The sequence below is a fragment of the Canis lupus genome, chromosome 20 (assembly GCF_003254725.2).
Source record: "Canis lupus dingo isolate Sandy chromosome 20, ASM325472v2, whole genome shotgun sequence".
In the NCBI taxonomy this organism is placed as follows: Eukaryota; Metazoa; Chordata; class Mammalia; order Carnivora; family Canidae; genus Canis; species Canis lupus.
The window spans coordinates 41,342,927-41,367,195 of record NC_064262.1 but is presented as its reverse complement, the minus strand read 5'-3'; the positions used below and the strand labels follow the sequence as shown (position 1 = coordinate 41,367,195).

At 49.9% G+C, this 24,269-nt stretch overlaps 1 protein-coding gene across 33 annotated transcripts in view; it reads right to left on the bottom strand.

Moving 5' to 3' along the window:
* Nucleotides 1-178: 178 nt before the first annotated feature.
* MAP4 (microtubule associated protein 4) overlaps nt 179-24,269 on the bottom strand; it is a 204,789-nt gene continuing 180,698 nt past the window's right edge. For 8 of the 33 annotated variants that reach the window (XM_035703261.2, XM_025455682.3, XM_025455676.3 and 5 more), the window contains 11 exons: nt 22,584-22,705; nt 21,569-21,784; nt 17,800-17,983; nt 17,140-17,199; nt 16,723-17,018; nt 15,258-15,371; nt 13,257-13,349; nt 6,400-6,481; nt 4,676-4,788; nt 2,613-2,802; nt 179-2,473 (listed from right to left, as the gene is read on the bottom strand). In XM_035703261.2, coding sequence (XP_035559154.1) covers nt 2,466-2,473; nt 2,613-2,802; nt 4,676-4,788; nt 6,400-6,481; nt 13,257-13,349; nt 15,258-15,371; nt 16,723-17,018; nt 17,140-17,199; nt 17,800-17,983; nt 21,569-21,784; nt 22,584-22,705 — 1,478 coding nt within the window. In that variant the 3' untranslated portion in view covers nt 179-2,465. The remainder of the gene's footprint in view (nt 2,474-2,612; nt 2,803-4,675; nt 4,789-6,399; nt 6,482-13,256; nt 13,350-15,257; nt 15,372-16,722; nt 17,019-17,139; nt 17,200-17,799; nt 17,984-21,568; nt 21,785-22,583; nt 22,706-24,269) is intronic. The other 25 variants (XM_025455678.3, XM_025455692.3, XM_049098005.1 and 22 more) reach the window with 16 other exon arrangements.

The window sequence follows — 24,269 nt, the reverse complement described above, 5'->3', positions numbered from 1 at the left end:
AACCAGCCTCGGGTTATATGGCAGCCCTGTCACGAGTGGGGACTCCCCTTTGTCACATCCACAGTTCCCAGAGGGTCATCAGGATTGTGGTGCACATCAGTCCCTTGATGTCTCAGAGGGGATGAGCTAGGGGGTGGAGACAAGCCAGGATATACAGAAGATACGGACGGGGCCTGTGTGGTGGGACATCACGAGCTTTATTTACTCTTGAAATGGGTACAACAGAATCACAGATTGACAGAGGCAATGGCTGAGCCATAAGCAAACTGGAAGTACAGAAACGTTGCACCCCCAAGTGGCTGCAGGTAGTACACAGCACGCGGGCTCTGGTTCCTCGCTGGCAGGCAGCCTTCACTTCTCTGGCTTGGGGGACACAGGGGAGCTGGGACCAGACAGCCCCTCACAACAATGACTGTTCCAGCCCACTTAGTGTTCTGTTCTGTAAGGGTCACCTCTCACCCCTACCCTTGGACTAAGAGCCATCTGTCAACCTCTACCTCTGTGGGACTGGGACAAGAAGGGCATAGGTACCTCCAGGCCCTGCACAGTCTACTGCTTCTTCCTGCTGACAAAACATGGGTGCTGCCCTGATGTCATTGGCACAAACCATTCTGCAGTCTTTGGCTTGGGGAACGCTTTGTCCACAAGATCCCTGTAGTCTGTGCTCAGGGAGCTGGGGATGTGGTGTCAAACCTCCCCAAGGAAAACGCTACCTCTGAAGCGGGAGAACCTACTGGCCCAGATGACCTCCCAATCCGTGGAGATGCCATCTGAACCTAGGTCAAGGACCTCTAACTTCTCGGCTCCGAGAGAGACAGCCAGAGTGATGGCGGGGAGGGCGAGGGGCCAAGGCTGGCGGCCTCCTCAGGGGCAAGTCTGCACTGCAGAAAATGCTCTTCCAGAGGAGAAGCCCTCAGAGACTCCCCGGCCATTTCACTACAAACTGTTACATTTTAATCCTTTATTAGAAACCATGCAAACTTTAATACAAAAAAAAAAAATACAAGTGCAATAAGAATCTTCATGTCAATACAATTCCCGGGATTTCTCATCATTGCAGCCATCCCAAGAGCGGGCCTAGCTGGGACATTCCTCCACAGGCTGGCCCCACCTCTCCCCCATCCCCAGTCAGGCTGTAAGGGGCGGGGAGATGGCCTATCTCATGCCTTTTTCAATTTCCATACCTGATTCCCAATCACCCATGTTGAGCTCTGGACAGCTTGGGCTCACCGGTAACTGAGGGCTCTGGTGTCCTAGGCCTGCAAGCCTGGAGGACTTTGACCTCCATAGCCCTTCCCTGTTTCTCCAGCCCCGAACTTGTACCTCCCACTAGATCCCAGGGAATGAGACAGAGATGCCAAAACCAGCCTCTTGGTTAGAAAAGAAAAGCAGCATACACACAAAATACCAGAACAACCAGTCCACACTCTGCCCAGCCGCTAGTGTGCCCCACCTGCTCATCAGGCCACAGCCCCTGCACCTCACCTGCCCCGTCCACGCCTCCCGGGCCCCCAGCCACCCAGGCCAGGGCAGCCCCTGACGCCTGACCCCCTGGCAGGAGGCTTCAGGACCTCCCCTCCCTGTTTCCTTTAACACCTACTGAGGACTTTCATTTAGACATGGCTTCAACCTGCAAAACTCCTCTACCAGTTTTTAGGTTATTAAAAAAAAAAAAAGAAAAAAAGGATAAAACAAGAAAAGAGAAGTGTGACAGCAGCTAGGCAGGTATGGGAAGCAGCAGGGACAGGCAGGACTGACCCCTAGCTAACTTGGGGCAGGGTGAGACGCGCTTGGCCCCACCTGCACGGTGGGCAGCACCGAGGGATGAAAGGGAGAGGCAGGGGCTTCGCGGGTTCTGAGAGATGCAGTCCGCACCTGGCCACCACATGGCCATCCAATTCCATTCTTCCCTCCGGGTGGGCCCAGTGAGGAGGACAGCTATGTCAGTGTCTCTTGGGTTTGGTCCGAAAAACCCAAAGAGGAGGTTGGAATCCAGTTCCCCTCTCCTAGATCCCACAAGACCCCCAGGTGGCCTCCCCACCTCGTTCACCTCCCAAGCTGGTGTGCGGAGCAGTGCGCCAGGAAGGGACAGGAAGAAAGCGAGGAGCCAGGCCCAGGGCAGGGAGGAGAGGAGGTCTGGGGTGGGCCTGTGGCTGCCCTGGGTGAGCGAGGTGGGGGAAGGGCACGGGGCCTGGAGGGCAGCCCAGCACCCAAGCCATGTGGGGTCTAGAAAGCAGCCCGGGACAGGGAGCCAAGAGCCCGGGTGCCTGCGCTGGGGCCGCCAGGGAGGTGGGGGGGGCGGGAGACAATGTCAGCCCCGTGGTCGGTGCGGGCCCTGGCATTTGCCCGGAACGTCAGCCTGTAGGTCTCAATCTGCAGTGACACGGGAGGAGGGAAGGGAGAGGGTCACGAGGGACACAAGAGGGGGAACACAGGGGACGGAAGACGAGACCAGAATGTCATCATTAGATGCCTGGAAAATAAAAGGTTGCTTGGTTAAAATTTAGGCCACACTCTAGTCAAAAAAAAAAAAAAAAAAAAAAAAAGGAGTTTCAATTTGCAGCCAGTGGCAGGGCCCCCGGCTGGCCCTCAGGCCAAGCCCAGCCACTTACTTGTCTCCTGGATCTGGCTGTCCAAGGTCTGGGCCTCCCTTTGGTCACCACCCCCTGCCAGGGTGGGGTGGCTACTGAGGCCACTGGCTGAAGTGGGGGCGCCAGCTTCGGGCGCTGCCTCGGGGATGGCTGGCTCCTCCCCAGCGGGGGGGCCCGGGCACGGAGGGGCCTCGCTGCCACCGCCCTCAGTCTACAATGAAACAGTGGGGGAGACAGTGCAGGGTCAGTCGGGGAGGAGGTGGGATGGTTGATGGTGGTGGTGGGTTTACACACAGCCCCTTCCCTACTCCCCACCCCCCCCAACTGGATTAAGGTACAGTGGTCTGAAGAATCTGGGCCAGGTCCTCCCTGCTCCCCACTCCCGGGAGGCCTGGCACAAATGAAGAACACAGGCTCTGTGCCCCCTGCATGCAGCCTAGCTAGTGATACACTCTGGGAGACCCCTCTGTGAAGGGCGAAGCTTCCTGAGGTGAGAGGTGAGAGGTGAGAGGTACAGGCTTCTCAGTAAGGGTGACACCAAACAGCTGGCAGTGACAGCAGACTGGCAGCAAAAACCCTGGGAGCAATCAGGAGACACTGAGGCTGGAACTGGCTCGGAAGCAGGGGTGCTGTAGGTCCACTGGGGAGCTCTGGAAGCTTGAAGTCAGTTGGGAGGGGTGCAGCCTGCCACCTCCGACCCAGTGAACCCCAGACGGCTCCCACCTGACACTGAGGCCTCCTTCTGTGCTGGGGACACAGGGGAGGGAGGAAGGTGTCCAGGGAGGTGTGACCTAGTGGAACTTCGGGGCTTGCAGGGCTTCCCAGGAGGAGGGGGCAGACAACGAACACTCAGTGTGAGAAAAGCAGAAGAGGGAAGGCCAGTGGGAGGCCACTGGAGAGAGCTGGAACACCCGGGCCCCAGCATGCCCAAAAGGTGACAATGAAGACTTTACAGTGCTCTCTAGTCAGAACAGTGAAGGAGATGGGCCTCTGTATTAGAAAAACAATTTCAGAAATAATAAAGAAAGGAGGGTGATGTGAATAAAAAGAAAAGAACACAAGACTTGGGGGCAGAAAACCCAGGTGTAAACCCTGGTCTGTGGGTACTCGCCATGTGGCCTTGGATAAGTGACACATCCGAGCTAGTGCCCCTCGAGGATGGACTAGGGCCGGGCTCCTCACAAGGCACGGAGCCATGAGCCACGAGCCTGTGACGGAGGAGGACCAGGACCCCAAATATTCATAGAAGCTAGTCAGGCCTTGAACGGGAGCGCTGACAGCAGATGGGACGGAGGCTGGGCCAGGCTAGGCCTGCACCGGGCGTCAGATGCAGGAGGGAAGGCCCCCCACAGCTGCTCCTTGCCCTCCCCCTTGCTCACCTTCCCCTGAGCAGCTAGCTGCAGGCTTTCCTCCTGCTTGGGAGCCTGCAAGAGGTGGTCCCCATTGGTTCCGCCCCCCCGCCTCCACCCAATGACAAGGAACAGAGGATAGACAGCATTTTGGCACACAGAGGGTCTTGCGGTGCTGTGGAAGGAGGGAGGGAGGGAAGGAAGGAGGGAAGGCAGGAGAGGCTCAGCCAGTCCTGAGGATGAGAAGCCCTGCCCACCTGAGGCCAGCCTGGGGCAGGCCTGACAGTTGAAAAGGTGCTACGTTGCTCCCAGGCCCAGCACGGAGCCCACCCCCACATGCCCTCTCATGAGGTAGCTGGGGAGAACTGTGCCATGTAGACCACCCACTCTGTGGAGGATCTGTGCCCTAGGCCACAGCCCGTTTGGAAATGGGGGAGATGGGCTCAGAAAAGTAAGGAAGGCCATGGCTCTCGGGAGAGATACGGTCTCCAGCTACACAAGGCAGAGACAGCTGGGCCGGGACCTCTTCACCTCTCCTGCCTCACTCAGAACTGATGATGAACACAGGGAAAACACAACAGTGTGGGGGAAACAGGACTCCTGACCATACTGAGGGGCGGTGACAGGTGCCTAGCTGCTGGGACCCAGACTCTAGCTGCACAGCATCCCCACCCTGCGCCCCCACCCCGGCTGTGTCCCCCTCCATCCTTCCCTCCCCTGCTGCCCCCTCACTACCTTCACGGCACCTCCTGCAGGCAGGTGGCCCACATTATCGAGGGAGCCCACCTTCGCCTGGGCCTTCTCCTTGAAGTTCAACTTCTGACTTTCAATCTTGACGTCTCCTCCACCTGGAACCAAAAAGCCACCAGTCACACAGGCAAAGCCAGGAGGCCGGAACAGGAATCCTAGCTTGGTCAAGGACTTGCTATGAGCTGGGTCCAGAAACAGGGAAAATGTGATCCGCTCCCAATGGCTGTGAGGACAAAGGAGGGAAGGACAGTGCACATGCTTGTCACACACGGCTCATCTTCTCAAAGGCAGGCTGACAACCTGCACCTGGCCAGCGGGAGCATCTCCACAGAGAAGTTGCCCTCACTCCACCACAGCCCCACAGCACAGCCTCCAACCAAGCTCCTGAAGGTGCCTTGACTGTGCTGCCTTAGGTTCTCTTGGCAATGTAACAACTGCCTGTGACTGACTGGGGGGTGCGGGATGCCCCAGCTTCCTTTTAATAAATGCCATGTCAGGGTCGGGATTCTTGTTTCACAGCTGCTCGAACTGATGCTGGAAAAGAGGAGTGACTGCCCTGAAGTTGAGCTGTCAGGAGAGAGTATGAAGGGTCGTCTGAGCTGCTGAAATAAACTTCACTGCAGTGAGAAGAAGGAACGTGGGAAGTGGCTCTGTTGTGGTGCAGCAGGAGGAGGAGAGGCAGGAGTGGTGTTGGCAGGGAGATGACAAAGGACAGGCACGGATGGACCAGTGCTGGGGCCCGGGCACAGTTGGGCCAGGAAGGTGGCCTGTGCACCAGGGCGAGCTCACAGCCAGAGTTGCCACAGGATCTGGGGCCTCCCCCTCAACGCCCAGCAGCCTGGCTTCCCTGTGAGCCTGCTGTCACATGGCCATCTCCTTGGCTCCTAGCCCAAACCAGAGCACCGGCCCCTGTCAGGTTTGCAGCTCTCCTGCACACTGACCCAGCCCTCCCCCATAGCCACAAGCCTGGCTTCAGTGGCTTTGGCTTACTGAAGTAGGTGTGGCACAAAACTGGATTTTCCAGACAAAAGGGGGAAAATGAAGGTGCGTTAAGGGCCAAGTCATTCGGATCCTCTTGAACAGAACACTTTCTAAAATGGATGATGGCACATCCTGCCGGGAGGGAACTGGCCCCTGGTGCCTGACCTGCGAGAAGCCAGGTCTGCCAGCCACGGCCTGCTGCCCGTACCTGCCTACCTGCAGGTCCACTGTCATGCTCTGCTCAGCCCAGGCCGCATCCCCACTGTCCCTGCTGTTTGGAGGCCTCTGCTGGGGGCTGCTGGGTCGATCGTGCATGGTTAGAGCAGTCAGGTCCCTAGCCGCGGCCTGGCCCATGCTCCCGGACAACTCTAGGACCTGCCAGAGCTGGCAGCTGATGTTCCGCTACCTAGGAACAGCCCCTGCTAATCTGACAACTTCTGTGGCATCAGCTCCTGACACGCAGTCCAGGAGCACCGCACACAAAGCTGGTCCTTGATACAATGACGCCCACCCCTCATCAGGTGCACCTAAGAGGTCTGCACCCAGATCTCCCCACTGCCACCACCACCAGGCACTCAACCCTGTGCTTTCCATCACCGCCTCCTAGGTGGGGCAGCTACAGGAGTCTTTATGGAATGACAAAAGCATGGAGGCGAAACCTGGGGGCCTTGCCAGGACCACACACCCCAGGCATGCTGGGGTAAGGGGTGGGGACAGACAGCACTTACCAGGTTTGTGCTTGATGTTAGCCTTGGACCCACATTTGGAGGAGACCTTAGAGATGTCCACCTTCTTATTCTGAATCTGAACCTGAGAAACAAATCACAAAAGTATTACTGCCTCAGAGAGAGGGTGTATTTCAGAGCCAAACCTGTGTTCCCTTTATAATCTTCTCCACGTTCAGATTTCTCCTCTCCCTGCGAAGGGACTGATCTGAGTCTGCTCAAGGTCAGGTTCATATCCCCAAGTGGAAATCCATCCTCGCCCTGCCTGCTGCTTTGGGACCCACCTCCAGCCAGACCAAACCAATGTTCCCACACACGCCAGGCTGTTTCCTCCCTGCCCTAGCTGTGCAGCTGCCAGGCAGGTCTTCTCCCATTTTTCTGGATCCAAATCTCCCGAAATGTCATTTTGTTCCACCTGAAATCTCACCCATCAACCCTTTGCTCAGAGATAATCTGGAATGATGTTTCAGTGTTCCCCTCCCAGGTCTTTCCAGAGCATTCTTCCCTCCTAGCTGACCGCATAGGAATGTATCCATCTATGACGTGTACCCCTGCTTAATTCATGTTACCAGCATTTTCCCACAAAAGTTGAGAAATGCAAAGAGGGGGCCACATGATAATCTACCCTGTGAGATCTTACATAAACCTAACTCATGCCTGATATTGAACATTTAGATTTTTTCAGATTTTTCACCATTAAAACCATGGCAGCAATAGGGGTGTCTGGGTGGTGCAGTCGGTTGGGTATCTGACTCTCAGGCTCAGCTTGGGTTGTGTTCTTGGGAATATAGGACCAAGCCCTGTGAGCTCTGCACACAGTGTGGAGTCTGCTTAGGATTCTCTCTCCCCCTCTACCTCTCTCTTCTCTCACTCTAAAATAAATTTTTAAAAAACAAATCACCATGGCAACAATAAACATCTTTGTGGATAGAAGTCATGGCAATTCTGATGACCCCGCAAGCAAGACACCGAGAATTTAGCTAGTCAAAGGTTCAGACTATATGTATTAAACTTCTTTAAGCATAAGGACTAATTGCTTTCCAGGAATGTGACAATGGGCACCCACCATCCCCTCCCAGCACTGGATATTTCCATTAAACACAGTAACATAAGCTATTCCCGTAAGCAGTGTGAGGTGATCTCTGGAAATGGTTTGCTATTCACTTGACCCAGAAAACCCTACAAAATCATGCAAATAAAGAGGTTCAAATCTTCGTGTTCACTTTAAGAACACATATGAAACCACCCAGGCCCTCCAGAGTAGGCCACCAAGTATCTGAAAGATGTCACTTCGCAGAAGCAATGTGTGCTGTGCCATTGCCACGATGGTAGAGTGATAGAGTTGGTAGGTGTGCCCAGGCCAAACAGTGGGGCTGGACACAGGGATGGTGGCCCAAAAAGAGTGCTGAATTTTTCTACACATACTTAAAAATGCAGAGAGTAATGTGGAACTTAAGGGTTGAGATGCAGATTCCCTGTTCATGGAGAACATCCAGATGAACAAAGCCCCAAAGATACAGCAGAGAAGTTATATGGTTGGATTCACCTGTTCATGAGCCCTCCCCTGCTGCAGAGATGATCATTACTGAAAAAGAGCAGATTGTTCCTAAACCAGAAGGGCAGATTGCACAGAAGAAAAAGATATCCCAGAAGAAACCGAAGAAACAAAAACTTATGGCCCAGGAGTAAATACTGCATAAAATAAGTGCAAATAAAAATTTTAAAAACAGGGACGCCTGGGTGGCTCAGCAGTTAAGTGTCTGCCTTCATCCCAGGGTGTGATCCTGGAGTCCCGAGATTGAGTCCCACACTGGGTTTCCTGCATGGAGTCTGCTTCTCTCTCTGCCTATGTCTCTGCCTCTCTCTCTCTTTCTCTCTCATGAATTAAAAAAAATCCAAACAAACCACCACCAACAAAACTGTGCTAATTTATATGTGAGAAATGTTCAGTTTTGGTTGCTCTGCTCATTATTTAAGGGTACTAACTTTATGCACAAGCCACCTCATTCTCCCAAAGAGCAGCGCCTAGCGCAGTCATGTATGTTCACACAGCCCAAGCCAGCAGCCTGGAACCCCACATCTGCAGCAACCGAGCACAGCCTCCAGGCTCTACAATGCCTTTTGCTCATCTGACATTCTGTCCATAGTTGGTGAGGAATCACAAGGATGAATAGTCTTTTATCTGAAATGAATCATGTTGGGGATGGAGACTGGTTTGGGTGTCCTCTGTACTTGGCCAGGCTTTTAAGGTGGCCAACAAACTTTGAATGATGTCTGCCCTGAAGAAGCCTTGGAAAAGCATCTTGCTATGGGGACTGATGGCATGTGTTTAACTTAGGAAAGGATTCATCTACAGGTGGGCACTGGGTTCTGGGATGAAAACTCCAGGGTCTGGCCTATGAGTGGCCCAGTTGTTCCCTGGTTCTATGGAAGAGCCTGGCTTTCCACTGCGGTCAGGCCCTTAATGCAGGGCTCCAGGGAGCCCTGTCGGCAGCTGGCACACCCTCTGGTGGGGTTTTATCACAATGTCATCCAATGACTACCTTCTAGGACCCAGTCTTTTCTTCTTCAGTGTCAGGAAATATGGTTTCCACTGTACTGCCAGAGAACATCTGTGATGCCTACTGCATTTTTACATGGCCACCCACAACCCAGGGCCTGCCACAGAGTAACTTCCCGGAATCTGCAGCTTGCTCGAGCCATTCTCACTCTCTGCTCATACTGCTCCTTAGCCTAGTGAGCCCACTGCTCTTTCCCAACCTTTATTTATTTTAAAGATTCTATTTATTTATTCATGAGAGACACACAGAAAGAAAGAGAGAGGGGCAGAGACATAGGCAGAGGGAGAAGCAGGCTTCCTGCAGGGAACCCAACATTGTACTCGATCCTAGACTCCAGGAGCTCGCCCTGAGCCGAAAGCAGACCCTCAACTGCTGAGCCACCCAGGAGTCCCTCTTCCATGTCCTTTAAAGGCCAGCTCAAGGGTCACCTTCTTCAAAGCTTTCCCTGGCTCTAATTTCACTCCACCTCTTCTGCACATCAACTGTTTTTGTTTTTTAAAGAGTTTATTTATTCATGAGAGACAGAAAAGAGAGAGGCAGAGACATAGGCAGAGGGAGAAGCAGGCTCCATGCAAGGACCCCGATGTGGGACTTGATCCCAGTACTCCGGGATCACCCTGAGCCAAAGGCAGACATTTAACTGCTGAGCCACCCAGATGTCCCACATCATCTCTTGAAGGTACAACGGCATCACCAGGACATTAACTGCTTCACACGTTCAGTAATCATTTACAAAGTACCAATCACCCACAAAATAACCTCTGCTTTGTCTCCTATTCCCAACAAGGCTGCAATTCTCTCTAGATGAGAACACAGGGAAGTACTTTTCTCAACCAAATGTCTGGCAGCTCCTTAAACCAAGACAATTGTGACCCGCAGCAATGGTGGCAAACTCCTCTGTGCCATCCCTGAGACTCCCATGAGGAGGTACGGAGCTCACTTGCCAAGGTCTGGAGCCCACATTTCTTGAGAGAGTCTTCTGCCGCTGAAGCCACCATTTCTTTATCTCTTGCCTGGTTCTTAAGTAAAGAATAGCTGACTAGGGGAAATTGGGCTTTATAGATATACTCTGGCCAATAAGCAAAGAAGGACTGATATAATTAGAGTCTCACCATAGTACACCCCTACTGAATGCATGGATCTAAGTACTGGCCATCAGAAAGACACACACACACACACACAACCAAAGAGTGGAACATGATGTGCCTCCTGACAATACCACCACTATCAATGGAAGTCCTGCAAAAATCTGGGGGGTTGGGGGAAGAAATAAAACCTGAATTAATGTAAAGAATACCAAGGGACAATGGGATATGTTAAATGAAACCACAGGGATGTAAATCAGCAGAATCCAGATTCTGGGACAAGCTACTTGGTTCACTCATGAAAAATACCGCTAAAAAAAAAAAAAAAAAATTGAAGGGAGCCTATAGAGTAAAAGAAACCTAAGATTATAAAAGACAAGAGACACATCAACCGATCACAACTTATGGACCTTAGTTGTATTCCTGATTTGAATAAGCAAACCTATTTTAACACATCAGTGGGAGTTTTACAAACACATACATACGTATACATATATACACACACGATACATTCAAGAGTTCTTATCTTTTTGAAGTTATAAATGGAATATTTGCAGATGAATGATGTATCTAGGCCTAGCTTCAAAATTGTTGGGGCAGGGGACAGTATGCATAGTAGGTAAGATTGGCCACAAGGAGGGGCGCCTGGCTGGCTTGGAGCGTGCAATTCTTAATCGCCGGGCCTGGGTTCGAGCCCCACACTGGGTGTAGAGATCATTTAAAATAAATACATTTTAAAAAAACAAACAACTGCCCACAAGGATAATAAATGAAGCCAGGTAAAAGGTATATCCAGTTCGTTGTAATTTTTTCCCTATTTTTGTATGTATTTAACAATTTTCTATAGCTGCAAGTTTTAAAAAGCTTAACCATGTCACCCTCACTTAACAAGGCCCACTATATGAGACGTAGCTCTGCCTCCTGAGGCTGGTATGCAGAGAAGCCACAGTCCATTCTAGACAATCCCACCCACACCCTGGCAGCATCCTCCCCTGGCCACTCACCTGTGCTTGATGCTTTAGGGAGATATGTGCCACTTCCCTGGCCTAGGACATGAATTTCTCAGATGTCCTCCCCCAGCGAAGCCTGATGGCCAGCAGAAGCCATGCCATGCCACCTCTGCAGTCCTCTCACTGCACCACCAACCCCGGCATCCCTTCTACCTCGCTCTAGCTACTCGCACAGTCTGCCCCACTGGCCTGTGACACCTCGAGCCTGCTGGACACAGTGGTACAGGCTGCAGAAATGACACAGCCGCCAGGTCTAGAACCCTTCACACACACGTCTCCCCTCACGAGGATGAAATGGAAGAAAAACGGCCACAACATCTTAAATCAGGGTTAAACCTGCTACATTCCCTGCCCTCATGTCCTGCTGGCTCTCGAGGAGGACACATGCATGTACACAGGGCACTCTGGACCACTAGCTGGGATCCTGCTCCAGGATCCACGCCTCTGGGTGTTTGCCTCAGAATCCCCATCCAGGGGGAAACGGGGTTTGTGTGTGACCTGTGACCCTGTTCTACGTGCACAGCAGGCCTGCTCTTTGTCCATGGCCTGTTTATCTGTGGTGGCTTTATGCAGGGGAAGAGGGAAAGAAGGACAATCCAGGTTGCTCATTCTCCTCTTCCCACCTGCAAATACTGTTCTCCCAGGCCACTTCCTAATGCCTCTGTCTAAAGGGAGCCTCCTACAATAAAATGCTTACAGAGTGCCCGGGTTCAGCGGCTGACTCTTGATTTCGGTTCAAGTTGTGAGATCGAGCCCCGTATCAGGCTGTGCAGTGAGCGTGAAGTCTGCCTGTCCCTCTGCCTCCTGCTTGGTCATTTTCCCCCAGCCCTCACCCCACGCACTCTCTCTCAAATAAATTTTTAAAAATATTTTTAAATAAATGCTTTAGGGACACCTGGGTGGTTCAGTGGTTGAGCATCGGCCTTCAGCATGATCCCAGGATCCCAGATTGAGTCCCACATCGGAATCCTTGCAGGGAGCCTGCTTCTCCCTTGGCCTAGGTCTCTGCCTCTCTCTGTGTTTCTCATAAATAAATAAAATCTTAAAAAAAAAATCTTAAAAATAATCTTGGAAGTCATGTGTAAGCTGTGTAGGAAGACCGCAGCAGGTGATAAATGATGCTCGTACATGCACCACACACCACACTAAATGCGTTTCTGTCAAACACACAAGGACCAGTTCCTTCAGGGTCCCCTGCTCACCTCCTGCTTTCATCTAGGCCGAAAAAGCTAAAGCCGATGCCTACCTGGGGCCCTCATAAGTTGGATCTCTATCACCTGAACCAGATACTGTCTTTAAACGCTTCACCCACTTCAGCTGATCCCACACCAGGCTGGCTCACGTCTGGGCACCTACCAAGCCAGGCAGGGGCACGACCTCCATGTCAGGACGCAGTTTCTGTCCATGGCAGGAATGCCACTGGAGGGGAAGTGACTGGAAGGAGGCGCTGTGAGGGAACTTGTATGGGGCAAGAGAGGGACATAAGGCTGATCCCTCACAACAGAACTACTGGGTGGGGAGACTGTGAGACATGGGCAGGATGGCTGAGGGGGCAGCTGAGGGGGCAGGAGGGACCCAGCCTGAAAATGGAAAAGATGAGTGGAGCAGGACTCAGTCCAGTTCAAGGCAGTAGGGAGAAGGAATCGAATGAAGCCAAGGGAGACTGGATAGGAGGGGCTCCATCACTCTAGGGCGGGGAAAGAAGCATGTGCTGGAGTCCCACCTGCCCGGGCGTTGTCACAGGGACACGTGGAGAGCCAACAGGCTGTTCTTTACCACTAGGCCAGGGCCTCCCTGGGTGCCAGAGTCACCTGTGTCCCCAACAGAGCTTAGGGCTGGCACAGGAGGGCAGCATGATGAAAGAACATCTGGATGGAAGAAGGGGCCGAAGAGAAAAGGACGGCTGAGGGAGTAAAAGGAGGATGATTCACAAAAGGGGAAGAGGGGAGGAGAGCAGACAGGGAAGATGGGTGAGAAGATGCCGAGTGGGTGTCACTGGCTTATTACATTGAGGGATTTCCTAGAAACAGTCATCTAAACACACCGGAGCATGGAGGCCTCCCCTCACTCCACTAGCCGGCATCTAGAAACAAGGCCTGGGCCAGGCTGCCGTGTCCCAGTGAGCGAGGGCAGGTGGTCCTCTCCCCTCTGTGCCCACCAGAGGCTGGGCCTTAAGACACCAGCTGTCCAGAGCTCATACTTACATTACCACCTCCAGGGACATGCTTAATATTGTCCTTGGAACCACACTTGGACTGAATATGGCTGTAGCTCACTTTTTTGGAGACTATCTGGACCTGGAGTGTTAGAGAACAGAAAAAAAAACAACACAAAGGGAGAGGGCTGGTTAGAACCAACACGGGGCAGGCAGTGAGTCCACACGTGATCACAGTGACTGACAAAGAGTGCTGTTACAGCTCTGCCCCCAGCTGCAGCAGAATGGCGGTGGGGAAGCACAGGGGAAGTAATCTGAAGGAAGTAGGAAAGGGAGTGAAGACAGGAACAAACGACACAAGGACAGAAGCAGATGCTGAAGGGCTATGGGGTTCTCCTCACTGCTCCTTGGGGCTGGGCTGTGGCTCACGAGGCCCAGCCAGCAGCAGCCCTGCCCCTGCACCCGCCTGCTCCCTCCCTGAGAGCCACGGCAGTGTCTGGCCACTCCTCTATGTGAGGGTCCTGCTCATCTGGAATGGTCCTCACCCAAGTTTGGCACTTCCCTTAAATCTGGGCCTGGGAACTGCAGCAGCCAGACCCTCTATGGGAGGAAAGGCTGCTCTGAGAAGCACTGGGCAGCTGGCTCCAGGGGCACAGATCTGCTGCAGGAAAGAAGGGACATCAGAGCTTAGTTACAAATGCAAACAGAACAGAGGCCGCAGGAGCTGCCGTGCACAGTCAGGACACCAGGGGGAGCACAGGCCAAGCCTCAGCAGTGCCACACTCCACAAGCAGCCTGTTGGTCTCGGGGCTGGGGGCTCCAGAAAGCACAGGACCAGTGAGATTCTGGTCTAGATTTTTTTTTCAACTCAAGGGTCAAACACTTCCTTCTATCCACCAGATGTCCAATCCTGTGCCCTGTGAATTTTGTGAGCAAAGAGAACCGGCTTCAAGCAGAGCTGCAGTGATGCCTAATTGGGCGGGCGGGCGGGCGTGTGGTGGGGGTGGGGCGCATACACCTCAATGCTGTAGTGCTTATGAATGGCTCCCCCTGGAATGCAGCCACACAAAGGCCCAGGCTCTAAGGGCAGGGACAAAGAATTCTCTTTGAGCCTTCTGGAAAAGAAACAGTTGCCAGCTTCCTTCCTTCCTTTGCCTCAGAGCTCTTCACAAATGAAGCAGGCCCCAAGCTGAAGAGTTTTCCACAGAGCAATCTACCCCGAGAAATTCTAACTCCAATCCTCTTACTATTTCATGCCTTCTGTACAATGTAAGTGATAAATAACTGGTTAACAAACCGTTTTCTAATGAAACCCTGCTCTCAACCTGAGACCCACAGGGCCTCTAAGAGGAGTCCCCTCAAAAGCTCATCGACTGTATCAACTCCTTGGGCTTAGAGATCACCTACTTGCCACAGCTAAGGGAAGAAGGTTCCCATAGCAAGCAGGAGGGGCTTAGTTCCAAGATGTGGAGGCAAGAGGAAAGAACCTAGAGATTCCGCGTACCTGTACAATCCCTGGGCTGAATGGGTTTCTGGTGGGAATGAGCTCCTGAACTTTAGGTGAGGAGGTGACATGGGGAACCAGGGCAAATGAAACTATCTCCACAGCCAGCATGTTATGAAAGGGGCCTCCTAGGTCAATATAAAGCACCAGTGCTCCAGGGTTCCTGGGGCTGGAACTAGCCAACACCATGTCTCACTGTAGAAGAATCCGGATGCTCATGGTGTGTGTTTTTACATATGAAACAGGTGGGGTTTCACATCAAGGTCAGTGTGAAGGAAGTGGCTGAAGGTTTTTGGATCCATTTTATCCAGCTGAATGAGTATTCCCCAAAGGGTAATGGGCTCCCAACTCTGTTACTGTCAGGGCTAATACAAAAATATTTCTGATGGCTGAGTCAGTCATCTGACAAAGAGGAGGGAATGCGGGGGCAAAGTAGAAACCAGTTAAGGACAGGAAAAAAGTGCAATAGAAGGGAAAGTGACTTAGGCTGAAGAAACAGTTTATCATCTTTTACCTTCCAGAGGTAAAAGTCTAAATAAAACTCACTTTCCCAGCAGGTGGTTTCTGTGCACTCGCAATGGGACCAGCTGTTTTAGTGACTGCGTTAGGTTCAGGCTTTCGAGCCGGAGCAGATGCCTCTGTTTTTTTCTCTACCTTGGCCTGGATGGAGATAAAGGGAGGGCATGTTTCAAACCAAGAGGGTAAGAGCCCAAATGCCAAGAAGGGAAGAAAGCTGTAGGGGACTCAAATCCAGGCCAGGCCACCAGGCAGAAGCAGGTCATCCTTGCTCCTACAGAAAAAAAACACCATTTCCCAGAGAGGACCAGCCAGGGGAAGGAGCTGCAGACCAAAGTCTTGAGACCCGAGGAAGAGTTTAAGACACCATTCAGAGAGAAGGTGGGAAGGAGGACTAAGTTAGTGATTTTGAGCGCGTGTTTTTCAATCACAATGCCCTCCCACTCAGATGTCCCCACCCCAAGCTGCCATAGTCAACAGGGAGCCACTACTGAAGATGGGAAGAATCACACTATTCAGGTATGTTGGAACAGAAAAGAATTTCATCACCAGGCCAAGTCACTTGACTCCCCACCAAGACTACCTGTAACTTTTGTCCAAGGAAAGCATTAGAGGAGTATAGGAAGGGGGAGATGGGCTCATGCACTGGGTATGCCAGAGCCACAGCTTCTTAGCAAAAGCCACTGTCAGGGGCTTAGTCCAGACTAATCCCAGTGTCTTCCAAAAATACCAGGACTCTGCCTCATTTTGGGCCCCGTTCAATTTTTTAAAGGCTCTGGGTTGAAGCGATTTAAGCTATCCTACCGAGTGGGAGGTGGTAGTTTAAGTGCGAGAAAATCACATAGGAAATGAGAAGGTTACTGCTCCAAGGACTTAAACTGGGACTTTTGCCACTACCTCCCATCATTGCTAATAGCTGACAAATAATTCTGGGGTAGATACAACCAGAAAATCCTTGAGCTTCGTGAAGCACAGGGGCCTGCCCTGCTGCACTCTGTGGCGACTCTCCAGGGCAGCCCTGCCAATTAGGAAAGTAGGAGGCCTGCAGCAGCGAGTCATCCCAGCCATGAGAGGACACCCTGTCCTCCCTCAGGCAGCCTGCCTAAGTCAAGGCTCCCACCTCTTACAGCGCTTGCCACTCAAACAGCACAGGGGTAGGGAGCACATCTCTCACCTTCACACCATCTTACAGTCCTCCCCTGTTGCCTTGTTACTAAGTAAAAAGAACCCTTTTGCTTCCAAACAAAAATGTAAGCCTAAACCCCAAAGTCCAGAACAGGAGCTCCTCTGATGGAGATAGGAAGAGAAAGCCCGCAGCTGGACTTGGAGCCCAGGCTGAATGACTCTAGCACTGAATCCGATGTCTTGAACTGCCCTTCCTCTTCTGTGGGCGCCTTGGGCTGATGTGAAGACATGCCTGGGGAATAGCAGGTGGGTGTGGCAGGGGAAGTAGCAAGGGCCAGCATGCTGAGGGCCCCCGGCCACCTGGACTCACCCGGCCTCCTCCAGGCTGGTGCTTGATGTTTTCCGTGGAGCCAACCTTGGAGCGGACGTTCTTCAGATCAGGGGCAGAAGCATTGGTAGAGAGACGGCTCAGCCTCGGGGTAGAGGAGCTGGGCTTGGTGGACATGGGCTTCTTGTCTGAGGAAGGAGTCCCAGAGGGCCGGGAAGGCGGAGGTGTAGGCTTGGCTCGGCTGGGAGCCACTCCTGCCGTGGGGGCTGCCCCAGGGACAGTGGTGTTCTTCTTCACGGAACTGGTGGTGGTGGTGGTCTTGGTGCGACTCAAGTCAGCTGCAAAGGTAAGAGTGAGAGATAACAAGGGTTCAGGAAGAGAGAGCAGAAGGGAGCCTTACAGCCACAGAGAGGTAGGGGTTTCTATTAGGGTTCCACAAAGTGGGGGATGGGGTGTTACCTGGTACAGACTTTGTAGCTGTCTTCTTCATGTCTGCAGGTTTTCCCTCAGTCTTGACAGCTGCACAAACATACACTTTTGAACATTAAATGTTTAACAAACTGACCTAGTGAGTGGCTCATCTAATCCTAAGATTCATTCATTCATTCATTCATTCAACAATTACTGGAGGTCCCTTTTGGGCCACGAGCTGTGCTAGTCTCTGGGAATAAATGTGGAGTAAAGGGTGAAGACCATGCCCTTCCGGAACATACGTGGCCATGCATTCTATCTCATTCTTTTCTCCAGCCTTGCACGTGCCTTCCACATGGTCTCAGAAGTGGCTTCTCAGCATACACCAGTGGCACTGAACCATTTCTTTTCTATTAGGTAAGCCCATGACCATGATGTGCTGAGTATTGTGAAGTTACCAAGAAAGGGACAGTAATTCCTATCTGGGAGTCCATGAGAATCCTTTTTACTCAAGAATTTTCTGAATATACATAATTGCTAGCCTCGTGTGGAGATCAAGGGTCCAATTTTTGTGTACCCCATTAAGGACTAGTGCACAAACAGACGCAGGGCCTTCTGTGACGCTGGCTGGAGCTGGGGCTGGGCAAAGCCAAGGCCTCACCTTTCTCCCCACTAGTTCCCATGGGGGCGAAGGGTGACAGTACTCACCAGTGGGCCTCTTGGGCACAGGTGTGGGGGGGCTCCTGCTGCTTGACCCCGCAGAGGCAGGACTGGTGGCAGCTGTGGCTTTTGGAACAGTCTGGGTGCCCCTGGAGCCAGGCCTGAGGGCCGGGACAGAGGCTGGCTTGGATGGCGAGGCTCGCTTCTCAGGAATCTTTGCCTCTGCAATAGGCTGGTAACAGGGAAGTGGGAATAAGAGCTGCAGGTCACCAAGAGCCCCAGGAGGTCACGTTAGAGGACACCAGAAAACAGGACTACTGTGGATTTGGCACTTACTGATTGTAAGTAATCTATGCTGCTCTAACATCTAAGTCCTTCAGACAAAGTGAGAGGCGGGCCATGCAGGGTGCTGTGTTAGCTGGAGTCAGGAATTGGGGAGTCTAACTATCTCAATCCAACCTGAACCAGTGAGAATGAACAAAACCAGAAACAGAGACCACATCGCAAATGAAGTTTATCTCAGGATCTAATGTATTTAAATACATTAAATAAAATAAATAAATAAACAAATAAATACATTAAATACATCAGTATTTAATTACTTGACTAAAGATAAATAAATGTGTAAACAACACAAAAAAATAAAAATTATGTTCAAATTCAGTCATTCTTTTGGCTAAGATGTATCCAGGGAATGCTGGGTTAGGGCTGCAAATGGTGAGAATGTTGGCCTAACCAGTCAGATCAGAAGTCTGAGCTCCAACCCTTATTGGGCCCCCAACTCACAGTGTGTTCCTGGGCAAATCACAAGGCCTCTCTGGGCTTTATTTCCTCAGTTGGATAAAAGAGGTCGGAACAGAGCTCTGGGGACCAGCTTTGATGCTATGTAGTGTTAAGAGAATAGAGGAAGAGAAGTCTCTGAGAGCACAGGGATAAGACATGGTGGGTGGAGGGGCAGGTCTGACCACCAGAGGGAATGAGAAGCACTGATGTCACAGTCATGATTGAGAGCACTAAAGGAAAATCTCTCAAGTGCAGATACTTGGCATCTGGGTCACTCTAGCTCGTCTTTCATGGAGGCTGGGCATGTCGTCACTAGTAACGAAGGGAAGGAATCAATTTAGCTTGTTTCCTTCTACAGGAGTAGAAAAGAGTTCCAGGTTACTCACGAGAATAAGCCAAAGCACAGACACAGTGTGTCTAGCTCTTTTACTCTAAGAGAAATGGCCACACAGGGTAGTATATGTCAGTGAAGATGAGCAGGATACAGCTTAAATGAAAAATCAGCTAAGAAGGTGCTCAGAAATTAAGGGCTGGCATCTAATTAAAGTCTAACCCTGAAAAGGCAGGCTAATGACCATTTCTACAAATGAAGTCCCTTAGTACGGCAGGAAGAACCCTAAGGCTGGAAGTGGAGGAACTAGCTCAGCTACCAGCTCTGTTCAGAATAGATGGCAGGATTTTGTGTAGAGGGGATTCCCTCCTGTCTGCTGTAAGATCTGCTGTAAGATCAGATACTCTCTGAGGTCTCCTTCAAATTCTCAGTATTAGGACCATGATTCAGAATAATCTAGTAGGGTCTTCTTTTGCTAATAATAGTGGTAAAATAAGCTGGAAAAAAGGTTTTTGGGATAGATAGCTCTAAAAAATGTGACATCAGGCTTTTGGCTTCAGCAAGAACCAGCCGCTTTCCTAATTGGAGTTACTCTGCTATTTCTCAATTTTAATTTTCTTTTCTACTGGAATCCTGGATCTACTTATTTTTCCTAAATAAATTTCCCCCCTTTGTTTGCTTCTTCAATCTACCAAAATAAGGATAAAAATAAATTTCATTAGACTTTAGTTTTTAATCAATCTCTCAAAATATTTTCATCTGTTTCTTACCTAAAAAACAAACAGTAATAACTGGAATGCAGATCACTTTTCCAGGTAAGCTGTATCTCAAAGCTACAGCTGTCTAAAAGCTGTATAGCAAAAGCCATGAAAGAACAGTGTTGCCAGATGCCCTTAGCATCAGTGTTGGGAGTCAGCCCCAAGTTCCATACTGGCTCTGCCACCTATTAGCACTGGACCTTAGCAAGGCTATTTTGCTAAGCTATAAAATGAGAATACTAATACCCACATCATGGGTTGTTGAGAGACAGAATTAAAGGAATTAACGTATATACAGGAACCAGTACAGTATAGTTCACTGTTACTACTGCAGAGTGAAATTTCAAGAGACCTTCTCTCCTTCCTCAGCCCCCTTCTGTCTGCCTCAGGATTTGCTGTGCCAGGGCTTCAGTCACTTTCCCTCTGCCCTCTTTTTTTGTTTTTTGTTAAGATTTTACTTATTTGTTTGAGAGAAAGAGCAGGAGCAGTGGGAAGGGACAGAAGTAGAGGGAGACAAGCAGACTCTGCATGTAGCAGGGAGTCCAACATGGGGGCTCAATCCCAGGACCCTGAGATCATGACCTCAGCCAAAGGCAGACGCCCAACCGAGTCACCCAGATGTGCCCCCACCTCCACGCTCTTTTTAAAGACTTTATTTATGTATTAGAGAGAGCACACTCAAGAGAGAGAGAGCAGGGGCAGAGGGAGAAACTGACACCCCCCGGCCCCCACCAGAGAGCCCCAGCTTGATCCCAGGACCCCAGCATTGGGGTCACCTGAGTTGAAGGCAGACAATTAAATGAGACGACAGCCACCCAGGTGCCCTCCCTCTGCCCTCTTATGCAAATAAATCATCTTCTCATGATTAAGAAAAGCAGTCAACTGGGAAAATGAGGGTCAGAAAGCTATATATTTTAGCATTCTTAGTCTATGACAAGACTTCTCAATTTCTTTGTCAGGTTCCAACCCTAGACTACAATTCTTAGGTTCCACTAATTTTCTTTCTTTTTTTTTTTTTTTTAAAGATTTATTTATTCTTGAGTGAGAGAGAGAGAGAGAGAGAGAGAGGGGCAGAGTCACAGGCAGAGGGAGAAGCAGGCTCTACGCAAGGAGCCCGATGTGGGACTCGACCCCGGGACCGGAGGATCACACCCCTAGCCAAAGGCAGCCGCTCAACTGCTGAACCACCCAGGCATCCCCACTAATTTTCTTTACACGATTAGATGATACGCTAACATTTTAACAGGGAGAACTACTGCCCACCATGTACTGAAAGAACAATACCAAGCTGACTGAAAGGCTCTTCTCAAACAAAACGTTAAGGAAGGTGGCCATAGACTCCACCTGCTCTTCTAGAACAATCCTGTGAAGCCACTGTCGCTCCAAATGGACAAGTTTCTAGGCAGTAATATGCAGATGAGCTGGAAAACTGAGGAACTGCAGAGGGAGCCCAGTGAGAGAAGCCCAATGTCAAGAGCAAATGAAGTTGTCACACGTTGTTGGAATCTACAGAGATTAGCTGGAAAACCTTATTCAAAAAAGGAACAGGCAAAAACTCACTTCTGCAGGAGGATTAAAGAGAAACACAAGGAACCAAATCTAGGGAATATGATGTGGGAACTTACACCAAAAAGAGTACCCGACAGTATGCGGAGTAGGCCAAAATGGCTATCAAGTGTTCAAACAGGAAGAGCAAGGAAGAACTGGGGGAAAGGAAAAGAAACGTAAGCAGATGCAGTACTGCCTCGGAGCAGGGCAGGGAAAGGTACAGTCTGAAAGGCCTTCAGAGACTACAGATGCCCTGAGGGCCCTCAAGATTTTCAAGTCTCCTTCCTCTCCTTCCCCTATTCCACCTGCTTGGTTCCAATGCCTGGCAGCAATGAGAGGGATCAGGCCCTAGGAGGGGAGATGGTTTCCCTGGCACAGGGCTTTGGTGGCTACTCACCTTGGGTTTTGCGTCTTTTGAAGGTAAGGTGGAAGGCCTGGCAGTGGCGGCAGCAGGGCGTTTGGGCGGGGCAGCCGGCACTAAGCCTGAAGCGAGGCTCATGGGCTTTTTATTTGACCCACCCAAGGTGGTGGGAGCCGGCTGCTTAGGGAGAGGAGTGGGCTGAGTTTTGGCTTTCGATGTTGAAGTCTTGGCAGGTTGAGTGGTGGCCAAAGGCTTTAAGTTGATTTGTTGTTTTGTTTTGTTTTGTTTAAAGGCCAACATCAAACACACAGACAAAAATAAAAACAAATTAAAAAAAGTATAAATTGCACAATTCAAAGTAAAATCATAAGCAATGAGGATATATGCAACTGAAAAGCAGCATTCTGTTCTTCTGAGCTTGGTAAAGAGCGGAAAGAAGCCATGAGAAGGACAGAGAAAATTGGGAATGCGTTCTTAATGGCAGTGTCATGAATTCCAGTAGTTCAGTTAACTGAAGACTTAAATTCAGTAACAGCTTTAAAACAATCAACTACCTTCTGATGGCTACAATAATTCTCGGAAGAAAAGTCAACAGCAGGTGATTAACACTGTCATTATTTGTGCCTTGTGGGGGCAACATCAGCATGGTTCTGGGACCACATTGAAGTGTAGCATTCGTACTCTCCAATGAGTTATCAGTAAGTGTCTGAAGCTTTGATCCACCTTAAAAACCCGTGTGTTCTCTTTACACGAATGCAGATTTCAGAATCTATTTCTGAATAGTTTTGCAAATCCCTTTACTGTTGTTGTTAAGGGAAGCAGAAACAACCTCTACAGAACATTTCTACACGGATTCAAGATAATGGGATCAAAGGCAGAGATTTTAAGGACTGAGTTAGGCTACTATGGCAAAATATGAATATTTTCTAGAAATGTCCAAAATTGGGGAAGGGTTACTAATAGCTCAGAAAAAAAGAAATTTCATTCATGATTCAAGCAATAATAGCAGAAGATACTGTTTTTAAAATGGTAATAGGAGAAGACAACCCACCGCTCTGGGGACTACCTTTGTCTTCTTCTCCGGGCTTGGTGGGAGCTCCTTGTTCGGTGGGGTGGTGATGTCATTTCCGGTCACACTCCCAGCAGGCTGTCCTTCTTCTGGCTTACTTATTCCTAAGTGAGGGTAAAGTTATGCTAAGCAAATGTTTTTTGTACTCATTTCGAAAATTCAAGTCTTAGGAGAGACAGACCACTGACTACTAGCACTCCATTCTGAAGAAAATCCACAGGGCTGTGCTCTGTAATGTAGACAACACTCCCAAGTTCCTCTCACTGTGACAAGACCGTTTTAGATTCCAGAGAGTCAGGCAGCCTGTCCCTGTGGAGAAGCAACCTAAGTGGGATTGGCACAAATGACCAATGGAAGGAGACAGCCCTTAAAGTTTGGTTTCCCTTCCCTGGAGACTAGCAAAGGGGTTCTGTCACCCAACCACTAACTCCCCGAGCACAGAGGCGACAAAAACCTCTTCTACTGGAGTTTATCTCTTGGAATAAAGGTTGCTGAAAGATGGGCTAAGAGCCAGAGATCATCCAATGTCCTCCCCTTACTTCCTTTCCCTGTAAAGCACCACTTTATGGAGGATGCGAGATTAACTTGATCTGGTTCTTGCGGTGACCCAGATTTCCAACAGGGCTGAGGAGACCCATGAAATCAGACCCTAAGGCTATGCCCAGCTGCACCACTGTGGGGACGTAACTCCAGATCTCAATAGGGCTACACCTGAATGCATTGAAATACCGTGCAATTTATAATCTGGCTGTGGGAAAGACCTTTCTATATGGCATAAAATCCAGAAGCCACAGAAAATCAGTTTGACTAAGGAAAAATTTAAAAAAGAAAAAAATTTCAACATAGCCTAAAAAAAGGAAAATGATAAGAAAAGTCAGAAGGCAGACAATAAACAGGAGAAAAACTATTCAACATCACATCAAAGACAAAGAGCTTATTATATGAATTACTCCTATAAATCGATAACTCCTATAAAAGCCAACAACCCACTAGAATAATAGCCCAATGAGTATGAACACAGGCTACAGAAAAAGAAGTATAAATCAAAATACATATTGGAAATAATAAAAGATGGCCAATGTTTCAGAGAAATGAAAATTAAAACCACAATGAGATGCCATTTTTAACCTAACATATTGTCAGAAGTTAAAAGAGGCTCTGGGAATAAATAAGGATATTTGCTGTTGGTAAGTATGGACTGGTACAATTCTCATGCAGGGCAATCTTGTGGTGGCTCTCAAGATTAGATAGTGAAGTGTAGATAAATTCTAATCCAGATATCCAATTTCCAGAAATTTGTTTTAGAAGTATATTCACGCAGCAGCAAAACTGCAAATGTCAAGGTCTTCAGAGCATTGTATCTAACAGCACAGAACGGAAACACCCTGGAAGTCTGTTAATAGAAACAAGATTAAAGCATCATGGCAGAAACGTCAGTGTAATTTCTGCATCTGAAAAAATGAAGCATGACTAACATGGAACAATCTCTATTAAGTGAAGAATAAAAGGAAGGCACAGGAAAGTAAGATACCATGAAATCTGTTTGTCTAGAGAAAGGATGGGGGCAAAATACATTTCTAATGAAAATACACTTGTGCGTGTATTTTGACAAGGCCTTTGGAAGGAACTTAATTTGCAGAGTAGTGGGGCACAGACCTAAGTGGATGG